Source organism: Mytilus galloprovincialis, chromosome 3 (assembly GCF_965363235.1).
Source record: "Mytilus galloprovincialis chromosome 3, xbMytGall1.hap1.1, whole genome shotgun sequence".
NCBI classification, from domain to species: Eukaryota; Metazoa; Mollusca; class Bivalvia; order Mytilida; family Mytilidae; genus Mytilus; species Mytilus galloprovincialis.
The window spans coordinates 67800243-67813316 of record NC_134840.1 but is presented as its reverse complement, the minus strand read 5'-3'; the positions used below and the strand labels follow the sequence as shown (position 1 = coordinate 67813316).

The 13074-nt window shown below is 31.4% G+C and overlaps 1 protein-coding gene across 1 annotated transcript; it reads right to left on the bottom strand.

The window, feature by feature from the left end:
* Positions 1 to 475: 475 nt before the first annotated feature.
* LOC143066770 (uncharacterized) lies at positions 476 to 2029 on the bottom strand. Its single transcript, XM_076239581.1, has one exon. The coding sequence runs from the start codon at positions 2027 to 2029 to the stop codon at positions 476 to 478; it is 1554 nt and encodes a 517-aa protein (XP_076095696.1).
* Between the last annotated feature and the right edge of the window lie 11045 nt (positions 2030 to 13074).

Sequence of the window (13074 nt, the reverse complement as noted above, 5' to 3'; positions counted from 1 at the left end):
ATAAATGGGAGTGTTTGCCCATCTTACATTTAGAATTACGCGTAAAGTGTTATTACTCATTAACCAAACATATTAAAGACATAGGGTCTTTTGATTAAAGGTCCATGGTTTGTGACCTTAAAATTGAAGTCAAAGTCATAGATTAAAAGTACGTTCTAGATTTTTACCTTTGCTTTAAATTCATATCAATACATCATAAAGCCATAGAAACTGACATTTTAGACTGATTTCTAAAATTTTGTTATAAAAAATATCTTAACTGGTGGAAAGACCTTCAATTGTTCTTTGAACAATTGGTTTTTAATTTCCAGTTATAATTGTTCTTGGTGTTGTTAATTTGCTAGGGCTTCATAATTGACATATCAAAAGTTTTGTATGAGCTATTAAAAAGTCTACAAGATAATGAAAAATCATTCAACGATAAAATTCTTTAAAAATGCTACAGTATAAAATCTAAATTTAGGATAAGTCCATGTCAAGGAATGAATTTTGCGACATGAATCTTAGCAGATTCTTCTTCGGTTTCATCACACCCTATTTGTAAGTGACCTTCTCTGTCAACATTCAGACTCCTTGGACCGTAGACGCCCTCTCGTGCACCTATAAACGTAAGGAAGCTTCCATTCATGGAAAGGATGTGTATTATAAAGGAAGAAAGATCTACAGTTAATACCAGGCCAGCGCTGGTTATTACAATGTCAATAGGACAAAATTCCTCAACTGTGTTGATGTCCTCGTGTCCTTCATACATCCATTTAACTCGCCCTAGCGAGGGGCTAATCTCATACGAAACTATCATTCCACTATTATTGCTGCTTTCATTCTGAATAACACAAATGGTGTCACCATTCATGTTAGACGCAATTTTTTCTGGTGAAAAAATCGCATAAGTGCCTGGATCAAATATAAATTCCTGATTTAAGTCGCTTTTCAAATCAAATATCTCTATACCACTTTCTGTATTGATTGAATCAATAAATCCAACATATAGAATATAATTTCCAAATACATGAACCCCCCTCACCTTCCTCGGTGAAACAACAGATTGAAAATGTTCCTTCCCAGAGTCAGTTAAACTGTATATTACTTCTGAATCATCAATTGAAGCGAGAATATTTCCTTCCATGGTAACTGTGAGATCTAATACAGCCAACTCAAGGCTTTTCACGAATTCACATTTACCTCCCCGGAAAACAAATTGCTTGATAGTATCATCGCAAATGTTAGTCATCATATAAACTCCACTTTCAAGTGTTTTTAAGTTTGAAATTATTGTCTCACTTGTGTTATACACTTCAGTAAGTTCTACAATACGTTCAACCTTCAGGATTTTAAGGTTAATTTTCACTTCAGGTTCCACTTCTGTAAAGATTGCTGTTTGTTCTTTTGGTAATTCATTAAAATTCTTTCCAGGCATTTTTAGATCAATAGTGCCTATTGTGTTCAAAACTGATATTGCCTGACAGGTATTCAATGCTTTATCTACTTCTGACTTTTTTAAATTCAAGTCTTTTTCATATTTCTGTATTTGGTCTTCTTCTTTTGTTATGAATTGATCATCTGATAAATAGATTTCATCAAGTTTCTTGATTAGATTTGCAGCTTGTGCAGTTACGGAATCTTTCATTTCTTTTTCTCTTTCCGTGATTTTTTCTTTAATAGTTGTATAACTATTTAAGTCCCTTTGTTTTCTTTCATGTATAAATCTTCTAATTTCAGCAGATTGTGAAAGATCTAATTCGGCCGAATCTCTGAATTTCTCAAGCTCAGTACATTGAATGTCAAAAACAACTTCAATCTTGGTTGCTCTATGGCCACTGTGTATGTAAAGAATGCAAGATAAACAAATAGGAATTTCGCAGTTTTGGCAATAAAGATAACACTTTTCTTCACAATGACTTGAACAAAAAATGTTCTGAAGATCTAACTTTCGTTTTGCATTTGTAGCCTCCTTTGTCCCCAACAAGTTAAATTCTATAACAGTATGGCACTCCGATCCTTTAAACTTGGGTGTTTGATTGTTTTGCATTCTTCACATAAAATCAAATCACAGTTAATGCATTTCCACTTGATATTATTTGAAAGTTCACAAAAGTTACAAATCGACATATGCTGAGCCATATCGTACCTGTTTCACTGTGATATGAAAAAGATAATAATGATAAACCTTAAAATTAAGAGGTAGTTCAGGGGTTGATATTAAACTTTTTAATTTCACAGTGATAGCAGTCAAGTAATGCATACCTTATAAGTACTCATAAAAAATAGAATATTTCCGCTTTATTGATTTTTTTATAATCATTTCTTTGTTATTGAAGCCTATTATACATTTGCGGAAACTAGGTCTATACCAAGGATTACACTTTAGACTTACGATTATAGGTGACTAAACAAGGGGTCATCTCAAAATACAAAAACAAATCAACAATACAGATACAAAATAACAAATGGTGTCCTCTATAAGAAAAAGATGTAAGCAACACGTTTAAATTTCATGTGTTTGAAGCAATTTTCTGGATTTACCATCAGGACAGCACAAAGCCGAATATTTATAAGGACCGAAGGTGTAGATAGATGTATGATATATATATATTATCAGAAGGAGTAATAGACTTTCCTCGCGAAACAGGGTACTTTCAATGCAATGGTAAGTATACTAAAGCCAGCAAAGATATAGTTCAGAGGATACTCTACAAACTGTTTCATTTGAAATATTTAGGTTGATGTCGTTTTTGTTATGCACGATTTCAACTTTGTATCCGCAACTGTTGCCTTGACGACTTCAATAGATTGCGATTTTTTTTGTAAATTTCATCTCGCCTGCTACTCTTTGGCATTTGTTTTTTATCTATAACAATCAATTGAATAGATTTGTGTATAAGAAAAGAAAAACGTCGCAGTGAGAGATCACGGGCTGTTCCCTTTTCTTGCCGATCAATGCTTTTGAATATGGACATATGGTCGGACCCCCTTTTTATCTTGGGTTGGAATCCCCTTTTGGAAATGGCATGCACGTGTTCTCTGAACAATTAATTTCCAGTTATAATTGTTCTTGGTGTTGTTATTTTGCTAGGGCTTCATAGTTGACATATCAAATGTGATGGTGATGAATTTACTATCTGATAAAAACATTTCATCCAGTTTCTGTATTAGTTTTGCAGCTTCTTCAGTTACCGATTGCTTCATTTCTTATTCCTTGTCTGTGATCTTATCCTTTATAGTAGTATAACTATTCAAGTCGCATTGTTTTTGTTCATGAAGACATCTACTTCTTTAAGCAGATTGTGAAAGATCCAATTCGACTGCAGCTCTGAATTTCTAAAGCTCAGTATACTGATTGTCACAAACAGCTACAATCTTTACTGCTTTATGACCACTGTGTTTTTCAAGAAACCACAATAAACAAAAAGAAATATTACAGTTTTGGCAATAAAGACAACATTTTTCATTACTATGGTTTGAACACAAAATTTTCTGAAGATCTAACTTTCGTTTTGCATTTGTAGCCGCCTTTGTCCCCAACTGGTTAAGTTCAATAACTGTATGACACTCGGATCCTCTAAACTTTGAGTGTTTATTTATTTTGCATTCTTCACAAAAAATCAAATTACAGTTAAGTGTTGACATGAACATGATGAATATCAATAATGTGGTCATTTTTATAAATTTCCTGTTTTCAAAACTTTGAACTTTTCGAAAAACTAAGGATTTTCTTATCCCAGACATAGATTACCTTAGCAGTATTTGGCACAACTTTTTGGAATTTTGAAACCTCAATGCTCTTCAACTTTGTACTTGTTTGGTTTTATAAATATTTTGATATGAGCGTCACTGATGAGTCTTATGTAGACGAAACGCGAGTCTGGCGTACTAAATTATAATCCTGGTACCTTTGATTACTATTTACACCACTGGGTCGATGCCACTACTGGTGGACATTCGTCCCCAAGGGTATTACCAGCCCAGTAGTTAACACTTCGGTGTTGACATGAATATCAATAATGTGGTCATTTTTATAAATTTCCTGTTTTCAAAACTTTGAACTTTTCGAAAAACTAAGGATGTTCTTATCCCGGACATAGATTACCTTAGCCGTATTTGGCACAACTTTTTGGAATTTTGAATCCTCAATGCTCTTCAACTTTGTACTTGTTTGGTTTTATAAATATTTTGATATGAGCGTCACAGATGAGTCTTATGTAGACGAAACGCGAGTCTGGCTTACTAAATTATAATCCTGGTACCTTTGATTACTATTTACACCACTGGGTCGATGCCACTGCTGGTGGACGTTTCGTCCCCGAGGGTATCACCAGCCCAGTAGTTAACACTTCGGTGTTGACATGAATATCAATAATGTGGTCATTTTTATAAATTTCCTGTTTACAAAACTTTGAACTTTTCGAAAAACTAAGGATTTTCTTATCCCAGGCATAGATTACCTTAGCCGTATTTGGCACAACTTTTTGGAATTTTGAATCCTCTTCAACTTTGTACTTGTTTGGTTTTATAAATATTTTGATATGAGCGTCACTGATGAGTCTTATGTAGACGAAACGCGCGTCTGGCGTACCAAATTATAATCCTGATACCTTTGACTACTATTTAGACATTTTCATTTGATTTCATTTGAAAGTTCACAAAAGTTACAAATAGAAATATTCTGAGCCATATCATACATATATGACAATTATTTACGGAAGTAGGACTTAAGGAAGTAATATACTAGCTTACACCAGCTGATGGTATGGTACGCATGTGTACAACTATCAATTGTATAGGTTTGTTTGTTTTTCTAGTTCGACAGGGAATTTTAAAGTATTTATGTTTTTTTTACTTACCAAAAAGTAAAAAAAGTTATAATAATAATTAGATTTATTTTGGTAGGTGAATTTAGTTTTCAGGATAATAAATGGTCTAGATGGTTAAAAAAACCATTGATTACATTTGCACATGATTTATTTGACTTTGTTTGTTTGGATTGACAAAAAAGAAAATGGCGAAATGAGAACATATATAGATTCCAGCATCTTAGTAATTGAATAGTCGATTTATGAGTTTGAATGTCTCTCTCAAACATTTAAATAACTTTTTAGATCAGTCTCGGACCCGGGTTTGATGTTATAGTCGCGACTTTAATTAATTCGCTGATCGGAGATCATCGGAACTTGACGAGTTTTGTTTCATGCATTTTATTCAGGGAAAAACCAAGATATACATTTTAATGGTTTTTTCAAATTTTATTTGCGCCCACTGCACCTCTCACCTCTTTGAATAGATTCAGCAGGAAATTAAAATTTGTCTCAACGTTCATAATGTCTTTACTAAACAAGATTATTGTGTGAATAATTGTTAATTTTCCCCTGTACTAACATATCTAAATTAATTGAACTTAAAGGACCTTACACAAGAATAGATATGTTAAGTTTTCCACAACTGAAGCTAGCTCAAGCAACTTTTGTAATTCTGTTTTGAATAATGTAGACTGTTCCTGTTTGCACCTTACTATGTAGGCATATAATCAAATCACTTACTTTAAGCAAATCAACCACCATGTGTCATCCCAAACCGAGTAAACAAATCTATTTGCAGATGAAATCGAAGACCAACCGGATTAAAATTTCGTGTGAAAAAAAGCAACTTCGTTAAGTACATTGTATAGACGAGTCAAATTGACATGTAAAATATATGTTTTCAAGAATTTTGTCATTTCAAACTTTAATTAATAGACATGCTAGTAATATGTTCTCTTCTTTTGTGCTGTATTATATGTAGCACGATGTCTGCTGAGCTGAAATAAAGGTAGGCGTAATTTGTTCGGATCAAAATCTAAGGTTTCGATCTATCAGTGTGAATGTCCCCCTGGTATTTGTTGTCCCTCTTTTAAGTTACAGAGAAAGTGGAACAACCTCTTAATTCTTTAATAGGAAAGAAAATTCTGATTTCTACTCATAATGACATCATTTCCCGATTTAAATATATATATGTAATGCTTATTTTAACAAACACCTATTATCTTCTTAAATGCTATATTTTTTGCATCTTGTTGTCTTATAAAGCAGTTTCAATAATTATAATTATGTTATTTTTCGATTGATTAATCGTTTGTTAAAAAATGTGGTTTGTGTCGCTTTTGTTAGATTGCAAAGACATTTTCGATCATAATAATTTTGGAAAATTTTGTCTTCGTATGAAACTTCTATTTAATTGGTTTTGCATTCCATTGAAACTTACCACTGTTGCATTATTTTTTTTATATTTCAATCCTGTTTGGACGTTACTTTTTCATAATTTAATAGGTAACGGTTTCCATAGAAATCTTTAATATGGAAGACGACAATATAAAAAATAGAGATCAAATATGGTAAACAGTACGTAAATATAATTTATTATCTATGAATACTATATATCTTCCAAAAGAGGCGTAGTTTGAGAAACAGTCGTAATTACAAAGTGCAATCTTGAATGTAATGGCTGAGACTATTATAAATATACTGATCGGAGCGTGATGATTTTTTTTATGTATTTCATGCTGAAATAACAATGTATAAATTTAATTATGTTTTTCCGATTTTGGTGCGCCTACTGTACAATTCTCTGTTTTGGACTTATACAGTAGGATAGTCTAGCTCGTCTTAAAGTTTATACCAAACAAGATTATTGTGTGAATAACTGATTATTTTCCTGTGACCCTAAAATGTCTTAAATTAATCGTACTTAAAGGACCGTACACAACTATACATATTTTAAGTTTCCCACGATGATAGTCTAGCTCAAGCAGATTTTGTAATTCTGTTTTGAAAAAGTGTAGACTAAATTCCTGTTTGCACCTTACTATAAAGCATATAATCCAATCGATCTGGTCACTTACTTTAAACAAATGAACTATCCTGTGTCACCCCAAACTGACTGAACAAATCTATTTGCAAGTGAAGACGAAGACTAACAGGATCAGAATTTGGCGTGAAAAAAACCCACTTGGTTCGGTAAATAGTATAGACAGGAAAATATTTATAGATACTGTTTCCACGTATAGACGAGTCAAATTGAGATGTTATATTTGTTTTTCAAGAATTTGGTCATATCAAACTTTAAAATTTTTAGACATAACATTTGCTCTATAGTTGTGCTGTATTATACGTGGTACAATGTCTGTTGATGTGACACATATGCAAGTGTGATTTGTTCGGATAAAAATATAAGGTCATAAAAGTGACGTAGAAAGTGGAATCACCTGTTAAATATTGAATAGGAAAGAAAAGCGTTGAAAGATAGCTTTACAATGTTTTCTTTCTGACAATATTCCACGAACTGTTATGTATATTGTTTACTTTTACAAGCTACTGATATCTTCGTAACAGCTTAAATTGAATGTTGGTATCTACTAAAACGTTGGAATCTGATGTTCAGTAGATGTTGTTTGTTGATAAGGTTTATAAGTGTTTCTAGTTTCTCTTTTTCTTAAATAGATGAAATCGTTGGTTTTCGCGTTTGAATGGTTTTACACATGTCATATTCGGGGGCATTATAGCTTACTGTTCGATGTGAGCCAAGTCTCTGCGTAGAAGACCGCACTTTGACCTATTATGGTTTACCTTTACAAATTGCGACTTCGATGAGAGAGTTATCTCATTTGCACTTATACCACATCATCTTATGTCTATTAGCTTTATTTGGCACACTATTGTGGATTTTTTTTTAATTCAGGGTGATATGATGAAAGGATGATAAGATGATACTTTATAATCTCTTAAACCAATTAACAGAGGTACAAAAAAGGAAACATCATATTTAACTTATCGTTTTTCTTATCTCATGAATAGATTACCTTAGATGTATACTAGTCAACAAAAGAAACGATACACGACTATTTTTTTTCAAATTAAAGATGCAGTTTTCCGTTTATAGAACAAATAGTGAAGGTAGTAATATTAAATGACCATGAAAATATAAATCCGTTTTAAAACAAAATTGCTTTCATGACGTCATTCTTTTTTATATAAATTTACATAAAACGACAATCTTAAAAGCAGAAATTCCAACTAATGATGCCAATCTCTCATGTAAAGATAAAAACAATGTTTGCCATCAATTCTTTTTTAAAAATCATACAGTTTCTTCCTTTTTAGTAAAGCAAAGTTCGGCCCCACAAGAAATCATTAAAATGTATACATTATCAATTGATTCACCAAAGAAAGAATGTGTGGAGTGAAATTAAAAAACGATCACAGCTTAAAACTAATTCGAAAGGTTCCAAATTTACAGTGTGTTGTTTCCATATCTGTAGCATTGATTTGAGACCAAATAAAATTTTTTTTTTGCATTTTTTGAGATTTCAAAAAACACTTTTTTTACCAAAATTTAAAAAAAAAAAATATTTCAACCCATTAGTTACAACAAGAACATGAATGACTTGATAAGCATATTGAATATTTAAAAAAAAAATTGAAAATTCATTTAGTAATTAGAAAATTGTGTGTGGATTTTTTATCCATCTTTCCGCAAAAAAATAAATTGCACCCTATAATCGTTTGCACGGAAGTTCCGACAGGTTCTGATTTTCATTATCATATGTGCATACATTGCAAATAAAAGCTTTTTAAAATAGTGCATCTTATTTTGTTTTATGTTTTAAACTTTTTAATAAATTTTATTCCAAAGTCGTGTATAGTTTCTTTTGTTGACTAGTATATTTGGCACAACCCTTTGGAATTGTGTGTCCTTCAACTTTGTACTTGTTTGACTTTATAACTATGTTGATTTGAGCGTCGCTGTTGAATCTGATGTAGATGAAATGCGCATCTAGCGTGTTAAATTATAATCATGGTACCTTTGATTAATCTTGGACAAAACTTTCATATTTAATGGTCATCAATGCTTTTCATCCTCATACTTTTTTGGTCCTTTGAAGTTTTTTTCTGCAGTCACTGGTGAGTCTTTTGTAGACGTATCGCGCTCTTGGCGTGCAGAGTGATTATCCTGGTTTCTAAGATGAGTTTATGTATCAACATACAAGGTAATGCACTGAGTAAATTAATACAAACATTGACAAAACACAAAAATCGAACAAAAAACAAACATAAAAAAAATACCCCAAACAATTGCTTTTGAAATAAACGTTTTATTTGGCCTTTCAACTGTTTCGATTCGAGCACCACTGATGAAATTAATTCACGCATTTTTTTGCGGTCAATTCGAATGTTCAGGGTCAATATCAAAATCCTCAATCGAGGAAATCAACAGAAAAACATTATCAGTCTGATCGATTTGCAACTTTTTTACCTATTAGGAGCAGTGTACCAGGAAGTAAAAGAAACTTTGTCTCTTTTTATTCGTGTGATAAAAGATCCTGTCTGTACTCTGACGCAAGATCTTCTTATTCGGTTAAATACATTGTCTTTAAATAACCATTGGATATCATTTCTAATGGCATAATTGGCATCTGCAATAACATGTTTGTTTTCATTTCCTGTTCTTGGGTAATTTCTTCTGCTCGTGATTTCAATGAAACGGTAACAACAATAACTTTTCTGTCACTTTTGAAATTAACGAAACATGGCAAATGACAGTCTTCACACACAAATCGTTATCTTGATTTTCTAAAATGTTTTGTCAAAACAATAATCTTTTAAGGAAAAAGTTATTGAAAAGCTTTGACAGAATCGGCAAAAGAAATGTCCATTGATGATTTCTTAAAAAAAAAAGAAAGGAAAACGTTTGTGTAATCCAGAGAATTAATATAAAAAGCTAATGATTATATATGTTAAGTTTTAACATACAATTTATCATCTTTATTCCCAGACAGTTAATATATCAGACAATACAATTGAATTAAAACAATTCATATGCTCGAAACATATAAGTGATTCAATAAAATGTGTTCTGTTCAAAAGATTATCTGTCATGAAATGTACCATAAATTGTTTACTACATGTATTATATGCAAATAATTAATGTCTATGATAGATCTGGAGTTATCAATAATCTTGAACAGAGTAAACGTTTCGTCTGTAGAATAAAGACCGCCTCTGGGTGCGGGATTTTATCCTTGCATTGAAGACTCATTAATGGGTTGGCCTTCGGTTGTTTTCGTTTCGATTTCAATTTTATTTAAGTTAGAACGATTAACCATACTTTTTTTTTATTATAAAGTGACAGTATAATTTGTGTGGAGATCGATTTCATCGTTTTTTCTTGAAACATGTCAAAGTTATTTTTCAAATTCCGTCTGTATTATATGTAAAATATCCCTGCAGATTGTATGTTATTGCATATCATATTAACTCAGATTCATATACGTGGTTGAAAGCAGATGATATGTCACTAGCATAAGTGAAACTTCAAGAATCACGTTTTTGCAGATCTTAGACATTTATAGTTTATAATTATGTGTCTTTTTCTAGTGAAAAAATGTGCACATCAATCAGACCTTCCTTTCTCTGTAGTATTTATCCTGTCAGTTACAGAAACAAAACATATAATAGAATAAGGAGTGTTGAATGAACAGAAATCGCCAATATATGAAGGTGGAAATTTGAATCTGTAAGAATTGTATACTACTGTTGCCTTCATTTTCAAGAAGAAATCTGCTAGTAGGGATACACTATGTGTTTGTAATGTATTTAAGTCAGTCTAATAAAATATATACAATAAAAAGCCCATTATTAAAAAAAAAATTATTATAACATTGTCAAGAGAAACATTCGACCAATCTCTCTTTTCTTTCAGATTTTCATACTAATGTAGCCATTTTTGACATTGCTGTATACATGCGCAAAATACCTGTAGTTTTGAAGAGGTTATTTACGTTAATGTTGCCATTATGAATTATTCGTTTGATCCAGAAAAACGGTTTGAACAAATACCTTTCTAAAGAATTGGTTTTTTTTTCTTTTTTTTCTCATGAACCATCAAGTGGACTACAATAATTGTCAATCTTAAGATTTTAATTGAAAAGAACTACGGACGTGAATTCGTGTATTATATGAACTAATTCTAAAAAAAGGTAACCTCATATCAAAGTTTATGAATAATACTTCGTTTTGTAACAAATATTCTTGAAAACTACAACATTAAAACGTAAAATACATTATAAACTATACTACATACTAACTAAGCAAGTTATCGTGATAAGTGCATGTTAATTACATGGATACAACCCCTCCCCCAAACATGTCAATGTGCTACATAGGTATGAGAACAAATTTGAAGTTGTGCCTGATAGTTGTGTCTGATGTTTTCATATATGAAATACAAAATATATTGATTTTATTTTACCATACAACAATCCTCTATGCTGCTTAAACAAGTTAATCATTGAAATGACATCGAACAATGAAAATCAACCTATTAACGATAACAATACGATGACGCGTAGGTCAAATGACATGTGTATTTAAGAAAGCTGCAATTGCTTGAATACTACAACATTGCCCTTAATAAATTGCCTTATGCGATACAACATCGTAACCAACCCAAACCACATTATCTTGCAATACGACATTTGAACTTATCTAGATATGATATCGATTTCTTGAAAACTAAATGTTCACCCCGCATTTCTGAATGTTACTAGTCTTACTTTATTATTTGTTTGAATATCCCTTTGGTGTCGTTCGCCTCTTTTTTTTTTTTATCAAAGTTGTGCACGATGTCGATTTTTCTAGAGTATACTTACATTTTTAGATATGCAATTAAAAATTTAATCGACAACGATTCTATCTTACCTAACAGCACTTTCTAATGCTGCTTAAACAAGAAAACATTTAAAAAATATCAAACATTGAAAAACAAAAATCAATGACGATAAGGTTAACTGGTAAGTACATGTGCTTTTCAGTAAGCCACAATTTTAGAGAATTATACAAATTCTAAACATGTCACGAGGTTTATAATCAGTTATTAGATATTTAATTATACAATAATTTCCTTCATCAGGTGTTTCTAGTGAAAAATTGATAGTTAAAACAATTCATAAACGGAGAGAAACCTGTGACCACGTTGTATATGATTCAATTATAGAGCTGTAATAGAATGCATAAAGTTGTCATTGGTATAGAAAATTTAGTAGACAATTTACTGGTAATGGACAAGTAAGGAATGTCATTCATTAGATTGGAGATATTTCCAGTAATCAAATGATATTAAAAACTAGATTAATATCCTAAAAACCTGTCAAAATCGAAATGACAAGCTGAGCACAATAACCTGAAGTAGAGGTCATAACAATTTGGCAAAGTGTAGAATTAATGATAATGTCCTTGAAAACCGTAACTAAAAAATAGCTAATACTCATTTTCACAAGATATTATTTTATAATATAAAGACTTTTAGTCTTTCTGACAAAAGTATACCTATCTTCGGTATAGTATAGCATAGATCTTATTGTAACTGTATGCGTATGTTTTTTGGACCAAATGTTACATATTTCCTTATATATGCAAATGTTCTTGCTATAAAATCAGGTTTACTCCATCATTTTCTGCGTAAAAAAATGTCTGTACCAAGTCCGGAATATGACAGGTGTTATCCATTAATTTGATTTGTTTGAGTTTTTGATTTTGACATTGATTAGGGACTTTCCGTTTTGAATTTTCCTTGGAGTTCAGTATCGCTGTATTGTTGTATTTTTTTTTTTTATGTGTACAATATTATTTTATGTTAATCATTTTTTTGTTTCGAAGTATTGAACGATGCTATGTGTCCATAAGACACCAAGTTTCAAGTGTGAACACATTTGATAGTAAACTACTATAACTCAAAATTTTAATCAGGTACAGGTCGGACACACATAACGTAAACGTAATGACCCATACTATCGTATTAACATCTATAATAAGTTTCAAGTTTACGTGAACACATTTCAAAGAAAAAAAAACACAACTCTAAAATTTAATAACCGGGTACAGGTCGGACGCATAAACGTAATGACTCCTACTATCGTATTAACTACATTTACTTATTTTTCTATTACTAAATGTTCAACCCAATATTCGGGGTTTTTTTGTACACTGATTTTTATACATCTGATATTGCATATATTCACTGTCACAATATTATTGGTCGGTATTGATC

Excerpts from the sequence above, each read along its gene's own strand:
- LOC143066770 (XM_076239581.1), bottom strand. The coding sequence starts at position 2,029 with ATGCAAAACAATCAAACACCCAAGTTTAAAGGATCGGAGTGCCATACT.